Source organism: Raphanus sativus, unplaced genomic scaffold, assembly GCF_000801105.2.
Source record: "Raphanus sativus cultivar WK10039 unplaced genomic scaffold, ASM80110v3 Scaffold3699, whole genome shotgun sequence".
NCBI classification, from domain to species: domain Eukaryota; kingdom Viridiplantae; phylum Streptophyta; class Magnoliopsida; order Brassicales; family Brassicaceae; genus Raphanus; species Raphanus sativus.
In genome coordinates this window covers 1-10,106 of record NW_026619003.1, presented here as the reverse complement: position 1 = coordinate 10,106, position 10,106 = coordinate 1, and the positions used below count along the sequence as shown (strand labels likewise).

The following is a 10,106-nucleotide window of genomic DNA, read 5'->3' as shown; positions in this document are numbered from 1 at the left end:
ATACCCTTAGTTTTATTCTTGCGAGAATTCAAAAAATATTAATATTTACAAACAATCTAAAAATTATGAACCATAATCCAATTATGACTATATGAATAGTTAAAAGTGACATAATTATTGTAAATAATATTAAAATTTCTTTATAATCACTAATGAATAATTATTAAACTAATGACATGTTACTAGTTAAATTTTAGAATAGAAATTAAAATTATTTAAATTTATTTGGAAAATATAATTAAATTTTTACTATTTTTAGTTATTCAGTATCTGTATTTATAAAATTTTATAGTTACCTGACAAAAATATTTGTACTTACAAAACAGTTTATACTAAAAGTCAATTTCTAATTTTTTTGACAAAAGTTGTGAATTATATTTATACCAAAAATATATTAACTTTAAAAACCATTTTAAACACACTGTGAGTCAACTATAACTTTTAACTAATAAAAGACGAGAAATTATATAGTCAACGAAAGTTTATATTTAAAATAAATTGTTAATAAAAGTTAAGTATTTTTTCAATTTACCGAAAATTGATGCTTTATTTTTGAATCAAATTTTCAAGTTAATGATTTTAAATAATTTTTTCCCTATTAAATTATAGTAGATATAAATCCATTGATGAATGAAAACCACGGTACATGGATGGAGCCGGAGGAAAAACAGTGTCCATTCAAATATGGGGAAATTTTATGTTTACACTTTCTCTCATACCACAATTCAACTATACCACTAGTATGAGGACATTTTTATAAATACACTTTTCATTAATGACTAAATTACCATAATACCCACCATGGTTTCTCTTTCTCTCGTCTCACATGATTCAACTTCTCCTCTCCGTGTGAGTTCCGGCATCTCTCACACACTACCGGCGACGAAATCGACGACTCCGGCGATGAAATCAATGACTATGGCGATGAAATCGATGACTCCGGTGACGAAATCGAAGACTCCGGTGATAAATCGACGAATCCGGTAAGAAAATCTTAGTGTCCAGTTCTCAGTCAAGCACGAGCAAAAGCTTCTCAGTGGTGGCTACATGAAGCTTCTCAGTGGTGATGTTGACCAAAAGAAATATGTATAAATCATTTAATAAAATCTTATAAACCTTTTCGGTTTGTTTTTTCAAAGAGCTGAAAGATGTTTACGGGTTTCGCCACTCAAGGTTCTCATCATTGTTGGTTTTGCATATCTTAGCTGGTCAGAGACGTTTCAAAGAGCTTCAAGTGGTTCTGTAACAGCTCCTCCAAGACGAAGGCAAGCTGTTCAATTTCCACTTAAAGCTTAGAGCTTTGTCTTACATAGGTGCAGATGAATAGATAAAAGAGGAAATATAGTTATGTAATGTAGAAACCTAATGAGTTAATGCTTTTCTTTTTAGGCTCTGGTTCTGCTATGTGAGCTTCTCTCTAATAGCTTCGGCAACTGGGAGTGTACGAACGTAGTTTGGGATATGTTGTTGTTTCTTTCCTCGAGATTTAACATGGTTGATGATTCACTTTATATCCTGGAGAAGATGAAGGATCTGAACTTGAGCGTGTCTACACAAGCATACAACTCAATCCTGTAAACTTCAGAGAAACAGATAAGATGTGGGACGGGTACAAGGACATCGAGTCTAAGAACGACCACACGTACTTAACAGTTGTAGATGGACTGTGCAGACAACAAAAGCTAGAAGACGCAGTTTCTTTCCTCAGTGATTCCGAGTGGAAGGAAGTTGGCGGCCCCTCTGTATTTTCTTTTCAATAGTATAATGTCAGCTTACTGCAAATTAGGTTTTCTAGATACAGCCAAGTCTTTCCTCTGTACATTTTTGAAATGCGGATTGGTCCCTACTGTGTGTAGCCACAGCATAAAAAGCATCTGCGTCCAGCTTTATATTAGATTTAAATGTTCGGCCAATACTTCGGAAGTCCTCTTTAGCTATGATGGTTAAGTAGCTGTTAGTTTACTGAGAGGTAGCTGGTTCAAAACCACCGGGCAGCCTTTAAATTCCTTTGTGCTTCCAGTCCATAAACTTTTGGAGTTTTTCAGGACTGGGCCTGTGGGTTGTTCAGGGTTTATAAAAAATTCATAAAGTTTATAAAAACAATTTATAAAGTTTATACACCAATTTATGAGGAGTTTATGAGGGGTTTTAAATGGTTTGTAAATCAGTTTATGTCACTTTTAAAACTTATATTATTATAAATAATTAATTTATAAGATTTTATAAAATCAGTTTATGAGGGGTATAATTCATTTATAAGAGTTTATAACATCAGTTTATAAGGATTTATAAGGAATATAAATAATTTATAAAACAATTAATAAGACTTTATAAAATCAGTCTATAAGGCTTTCTAAATAAATTATTAAAGTAAAATTCATTTATAAGAGTTTATAAAATCAGTTTATAAGGCTTTATAAGGAATATAAATAATTTATAAATATTTATAAATCATTTATAAATATTTATAAATCATTTTTATAGATTTATAAATCATATAAACCTTTATCAATAGTTTATCTATATATATATTCCTATAAATGATTTATAAACCTTTATAAAATCACTTATAAGAATATATCAAATATTTATAAGGTTTTATATAATCATTTATAAGGGTTTATAAAAGAGGTTTCTTTTCTAATGTGAATTGAAAGTTTTGTCCTTTGTGAATAATATGTGTAGTTGTTGTTTGTGCATGTGAAAGTGTTTGTTTATGTTTGCTAGATTCATGTCTTGAAGTGTGTGTTCATTGTGAGATTACTTACCCATTTATTGATTTTTGTTTTCGTAGGTTAGGGCTTGTTGGAACTATCAAAGTAACGTTCTTCATCTCTTTTTGTTAATTAAACAGACACAATCTTCAAACCATCTCTCACGTTCAGTCCTCTCTTTTCTGTAATTCAACATTTCACTAACGAGGGCCTTGAAGCTGCTACAGAACAAGGGCAAGCTTACATTGTTCAAAGGAACTTCAGCAGAAGATGAATGCGTCAAGTTCTCTGTCTGATGTTCTTTTTATTTTGACAAGAAGGGGGAAGAGGAAAAATGGATTAACATATTTTCTTTCTGTGATAACAAACTTTCATTTATAAGGGGTTATAAACATAATTTATAAAGTTTATACACCATTATAAATGATTATAAAATAGTTTGTAAGAGTATGTAAAATTTCTGAAGCGGTGGAGCCTTGCTTGCTGTTCGTATGTGCCTCAGAATCTGCCAGGTATCATCATCTCTTTACAACGCCTGCACGTGTTCTTTAGTTTTATGAATTTAATATTGTGTATCAAAGTGTTGAGCTTTAAGCCAAAAGAGTTTAAAGATGTTTATAAAGATTTTATATCGAATTTATAAGGGTTTATAAAGGGTTTAAATAAGTTTATAAAAGGTTTATATAAGATCTGTAAGAGTTTATAAAAGGTTTTAATGGAGTTTGAAGAGTCTATATAGGGTTTATATAAAAATATAAAGGTTTCTAAAACCATTTAAATATTTATATCACTATTTATAAATGCTTATAAAACCATTTATGAACCATTTATAAATTTAGCTTATAATACCATTTATGAACCATTTATAAATTTTATAAGAGCTCAACTCTTCAGAGCTATCCTCCTCTTCTCTGCTAGCTTCTTTCGGATCCTTTGGTTTGCTCTCTGTTTTCTCATCCTTGGACTTCTTGCCGGACTTGGAAGCAGGAGCAGCTTTAGACTTGCTGGAACCAGCTCCACCACCCCTGAATCAGAAACAATATTTGCTTATCAGTATAAGAACTTTTTAGAGAATTTTCAACACCTTTTTGACATATTTGCTTTTAATTTGAGTTACTTTTTCCCCGACGGTTGCTTGCCAGTCTTAGCTTTCTTTCTCTGGGCCTGCATGCACAAGAAAATACCAAGCTCATCTCAAAGAGCATCATATCGATCACATTTAGATATTCTTTCTAGTGCCACATAAACACCGGAACTAGAGTCTGGAGAAGTAACACTTACTCTGTGGAGGCTTCTTTCTCATGACCCGTCTGATCAGCAGCTTCTTCACCCTGCTGACAGAAAATGTAAGTAACATCAGAGCGAAGAACGAAAAAAAATAAGTCAGAGATGAATGAAATACAATGCCCCACCTCTGTTTCTGATTCATCCAGAAAATGCCACTTCTGTGTCTTAAGATTCAAGATGTCTTGATCTCCATCATCGTAGATAACCTGAAAAACGAAGATAGCAACAACGTACAACAAATAAAACATTCCATAAAATGCACTGTATCTAATTAAAAACATGTACAATCAATAGGCTAATGGGTCATTCCAATCAAAAGAGACGGAATAGACAATAGTTATTGAGTAAACTAATAAAACTGGGCTTACCAGATGTTTCTTCTTCGCAGAATCATAGGAATCGACCACGAGTCCTCTGTTTAACCCGAAACCACACTCTGCAACCCACACAACATCATAATCACAAAAGAGATTCTTCAAATTTTAATTGAATCAGCCTCACTCACCAGCAACTTGAGTTTCAGCGATTCGATTCCTTTGCTATCTCCCGATGTCTCCGGTTCGCGAAAGGAGACCTCCCCGATGGTTCATTTCACGATGAGGCTTCTCTTTTCAGGTGTAGTGAAGATTAAACGAGACGATCTCGGAGTGGCGATGAGCACCAGATCTCGTCGGACGTTAGTGTCGTCGATTCTCGTCGTTGGAGTCGTCAGTTCTCGTCATCAGAGTCGCTGTAAACTTCAATAACTTGTCCGACAAAGAAGAATAGAGATCGATGATGAGGATATATTTGATTTAATAAATCAGGGGTAGGATAGTACTTTATCTTATAAAATTTTAATGGTAAAGTTGGTTAAGGTAGTTTTGAAAAGTGGTATCATGAAAGTGGTATTAGTGGCAATTTCCCAAATATATATCTATTCAAAATATTATAAGAAAAGTCCCTTATATAATAAAAGAGAACATTCTGATTAATGTAAACGGTATTCGTGAATGTGTCTTTTGACTGGTTAATGTTATTGGAAAACAACAAATATCCTTTATATATTATTCCTTTCATTTCAGAAATATATATGTTATAGGGGAAAAACTGTTTAAAAAATGTATTTTTATATTTTCAATGTATTTTTATCAATTAATAATAAAAATGATATATTTCAAAAATATTAATTGCATTTCTTGAAATTTTATTGGTTTAAAATATAAAAATACAAATTTACAGAAAATTATGCATTAATAACTAAGTTTTAATGTGTTTTCTTGTGTGAAAATCCTAGAACATGAATTAATTTGAAACTGATGGAGTAAAAGAGAACATTCTTATTTGTTAGATTCTACAAAAGGTGAAAACAGTTAAACGTGCGTTGACACACGAACAAGCTTCAGAATGAGCATTGGATTGCTCAATCTACTAATATAAACCCTTCTATACCGAGATGAACGGTTGGACAAGCGTCGTCTGGTCGTAGCAGAAAGGCGACGCCGGATGCTGCCACTTCTTCAAAACTGGCGTCTTCTTCACCTCATGCGCTGGTTTCTCAGCCTGGTTCTGACACAGAGCAACAGCAGATTGGTCGAACGATGATTTGGGGGAAGAAGCGAGCGGAGACAGCAGAGGAATGGCTACGTTCCACGAAGTAACGGGCGTAATCTCTATCTTCAAAGACGGAAGCCGTCTCTGTAGTTTGTTAGATGGCCGCTCGTCTCTGACGGTTGAACTGCTTGTTTCTGCCATTGTCGAGGCCATATGGAGAGATATTCGTGAATGTTGTCGGGATAAGAGTTTTGTCTTGGAGGAGATTTGTTGTGGCGTGTGATGTTTTGTGTGAAGTTTATATATAGCAAAAAAATGGGACATTACATGTTGACTAACATACACGGTTGGGATACAGTCAAGACTCAAAGAGTTGAAGAGGAAAATTAGCTGTCTTGGCTTTGTTTGACCGACTGATTTCCGTTATATCCGTGTCTTTTTGCCTATAAGTTTATCCCGGAATAATCTTTCGTTGACCCTTTCTTTTCAGTGATGTGTTCCCTAAGGATTGTTTCAATGTTTAGCTATATAACAGACGTACGGGTCATATATGTATTAGTATTTTATTTTAAAGGCGGTTCAATCGAATTCCTATAGATAGCCATAACACAGTTAACCCCCAAACCGTGTCTTTCTTGCAAACTTTTGACGACAGTTGTATCGAAAACTGCATAGCCCCGCCGAGATTTATTTTATAGGTTCAAGATATTTTCAGGTTAACAAAAAAGATTTATTTTTCTCACCGCCAGATTTTATTATGTTTTGTTTTTGAAAAAAAACAGATTTTATTATGTTCTCTTAACAATATTTATTTATTAGAAATAATAGGAAGGGTTAAGAAAATCTGTTAGCGATCAGTTTCAGAAAAAAAAAAAATCTGTTAGCGATCAGAAGAATTATGGTAGATAATAAAATCGTGATAGACGATGCTTTCAAGATAACTTTAATTGGATTTCACTTATATAACAAACGTTTGTCAAATAGTATCTATCACATCTTCAAAGAAATGAAACAAACACAGAGAGCCACCAAGTCCAGAAACTCAACTAGTCAAATTATTCAAACAAATTGGTGAGAAACATATTCCTTTCAGTCGAACAAACAGAGATTAAATATAGTGCCTTCACAAATAATTCTGACTCATTCTTAGCCACTCTTCCAGTCCTTTGTCTAGTACATTAATTTCTGGTTGTCCGATTGATAATAATATGTTTCGCACCAATTTGTTGAATAATTTGACTAGCTGAGTTTCTGGCCTTCGTGGTTCTGTGTCTACAGTTGTTCATTTCTTTTAAAAGAACACAAAATGAATACAAAGATCAAATAAACAAAATAAATACATAAACAATATATCAAAATATTATTTTTATGATAGTTGTATCATATGTACTTTCCGATCTTAAAGTTGTAAATTAAAAGTATAAACTTATTTTGAGACCTAATTCAAACCGAAATTGATTAAATATTCAAACAACTTCAAAAATTTTGTATTTAAGAAACCAAAACCAAACCCGATGGATGGTCAAATTAGAGACTTATACACTGAGTGATGGTTGAGGTCCAGACCATACAATTTTGTTTGACATTTGACGAAAACACCCTCCATCTAACACAATATTAGTATATTACATTCATTCTAGAGAATCGCAGAAAAATCAGACTGCCGCTATTTCCTTTTTCTGACATTCTCGTTTCAAATAAATCTCTTTTTTCTAACACTCTCTTTCCTACGGTATTTTCTTTCCTCTAATATTATATTTCTTCCAACCTCATTCTTTTTCTTTTATCTCTTTTTTTTTAATTTTACATGTAGTGTCTTGCAACCATATACATTTCTTTCTTTTTTCTCTTCATAATACAATTTTAGTTCTCGAATTTATTCAGTCTGATCGACAAATCGAAACTTCCATATAAATTCATCACTCTTATTTTTTGCACTTATTCTGAAATTCTTACTTTTTAACTTTAATTTAAGAGAAATGGTGGCCAAAAGGATTTATCGAATTTTTAGGGTTAAAAAATTGTTGTTAAAAATTCAAATATCGGGAAATGGTGACCAAAAACAAGTTAAAGAAGAAGAGAAGATCATCAAAAGTTTGGCTTTAAACTAGAGTTAAAAGATAACATACATAATAGTAAATGTTAAATTTTTGGCTTCAAAATCACATATCAGATAATAACTAATTTATCAACTAACAAACCATGTACCCGAAACAATGTATCATATAAGAGGTTATATATCTAAAGTTCCAAACTATGTAACATCTAAGAAACCATATAACTACATGTTTTGTTAGCAAGTTATCATTATTTGTCTGATGTTAAAAATATTTACGTATTTTATAGGGTAAATAGTTTAATTTTAAAATATTAAAAATATATTTTTAATTTGAAACTATAGTAAATAATATTTTATATTATATGGTAAATAATATTTCATATTATATGGTTTTATAATCATTTGTATTTTTTATTAAAAAAATTAAACATTAATCATAAAATTTTCATTGTGGGACTTTGAATAGTTTTAATAATATACTAGATTTTAACCCGCGCTTTCACAGAGCGAGATTATTTATTTCTGACATATTATTTCAAAACATATTATTTCTATAAGTGTATTTTTTGTTATATGTGTAGTAGAGGTGTGGTCGTTCGGGTATCTATTCAGGTTTAGTTTGTGTATATTCGAGTTTCAGATTTTTTGGGTCAAGGTTTCAGTCCCATTCAGATATTTCTAAATTTTGGTTCGGATTCGGTTCGGGTTCTGATAATCCTTTTAAATTATTTTTAAAATTTTAAAATTCATTATATACTTTAAATTTATTAAAATCTGTAAACGAAATATATATTACATATAAACTTGCATAACATATGTCAAAAGATCTAAACTTAGCATATAAATTGGTTTGTTTTGAATATATGGATAGAGAATCAATAAATAATTTAAGTATTTTGGTATTTTAAGTATACTTTAACTATTTTAGACATTTACTTTTGATTATCTGTATATATTTTCAAGTATTATAGACATGATGATTAGTAATAAACAATGACATCAATAAAATATTTGATTGTCAAACTGTTTGTTTTTTTGATGAAAATAATAATTATATAATGGAATAGGATAAATTGTTAAAATAATTTAGAAATAAAACATATTTTGAAAATAACTAATAAGACACATTAAAATGTAATAAAATACAAAAGTTGTCTATAAAATAATATAAATAAGAAATGATCATATAGCTATATGTATTTATATATTAGAAACAACGATATCTATACAATTTAAAATATATATAAATACAATGGCCACTATGAATACAAAGAAATAAATATCTATTATTTGGCAAAAGAAATGAATACTCATATATATATACTTTTTACCAAAGGATTTTTTTTTTGCATTACTCTCTTTTTCTTACACGATTATTAAATTAAAAAATGTGTTTAATGGTGGGCTTTAGATTTATATTTATGTTGGTAGAAAGATGGCCTAGGTCCACGTTACGTTTTATTTGCGACTGACAAAACCGTGGGTTGAAATTTATGCTGGTAAAAAAAATAGTCCTGTTAAAATTAATAGATTTTAGAAAGCCAATGATAATTATATAACTTACTTCGATGGGCTCTGAATTTGGTCCAGCATAGATTTTATGTGCCTTTATTTTCTTTAGGGTTTCTGAATGTTTTAAACGCAAGCCACTGATTGGTTGAGTAATATTTGGTAAAACTTATACTGAAAATTCTAAATAAGGGAATGGCATAGTAATGTAAATAAATCTAAAAAATAAGGCAAAATCCTAGTAGGGATTCTGCTTTAATAGTATAAATAGTCTTTTCAAAAAATTATAAATATAAATACATAAAAATATTTTTAAAAGACATATAAATTTTTTTAAAATTTTTATAATATGGTTAGTGTGATTTTCAATTATTTTCATAATATAAAATTTGTTGTGAAAACTCTATCTTATTATTGAATCAAAGTGTTCCTTATATAGGAAATACATGGCGACATGGGCCTAAATACAATGGGCCATAAACGGGCCAAGATTATAAGTAAATATCTAATGGGCTGGACATCCATAAACATAATATTCATAACACTCCCCCTTGGATGCCAGAACCATATAGAGCTTGTAGTGTGCTTAATGTTGCCTCATTAAAACCTTACTCGGAAAACCCAGTGGGACAAAACTGAAGTGAAGGAAAAAGAGTACAACACACACTACTCCCCCTGTTCTGGACCTCCGTTCTTCAAGTCTGGCGCATGGACACTTTGATGGTTTAGCTTCATGGGCGCCAAGTCTTGAACTGGTCCTTCTGTTGCCATGTCCCAAACGGATAGGTAGACTTCATAGATGTGTAGTTGGTGTAGACATGATGAAGAAGTCGGCTAACATTTCTCATGACTGAACTTGTAGTACTTTGTGCTTCTTCATCATTCTCCAAATGTGTATAACCTGTTTGAGACCTTGTATAAACCTGTAACATTTATTAAAACCAAACAATCCCTTTTCTTTTGGGTTTGGTTAGTATAAATCAATCTCAAACTTTTAGTTCATT

General features: G+C 31.1%; 1 protein-coding gene and 1 pseudogene across 1 annotated transcript; both read right to left on the bottom strand.

Moving 5' to 3' along the window:
* Positions 1-2,586: 2,586 nt before the first annotated feature.
* On the bottom strand, positions 2,587-3,982 carry LOC130506822 (sister chromatid cohesion protein PDS5 homolog C-like). Its single transcript, XM_057001511.1, has 3 exons — positions 3,832-3,982; positions 3,564-3,739; positions 2,587-3,249 (listed from the first exon to the last, which is right to left on the bottom strand). The coding sequence occupies exons 1-3, from the start codon at positions 3,882-3,884 to the stop codon at positions 3,233-3,235; spliced, it is 246 nt and encodes an 81-aa protein (XP_056857491.1). The 5' UTR covers positions 3,885-3,982; the 3' UTR covers positions 2,587-3,232.
* A 1,320-nt stretch (positions 3,983-5,302) lies between these two features.
* Positions 5,303-5,868, bottom strand: LOC108854990 (uncharacterized protein At4g14450, chloroplastic-like; annotated as a pseudogene).
* Between the last annotated feature and the right edge of the window lie 4,238 nt (positions 5,869-10,106).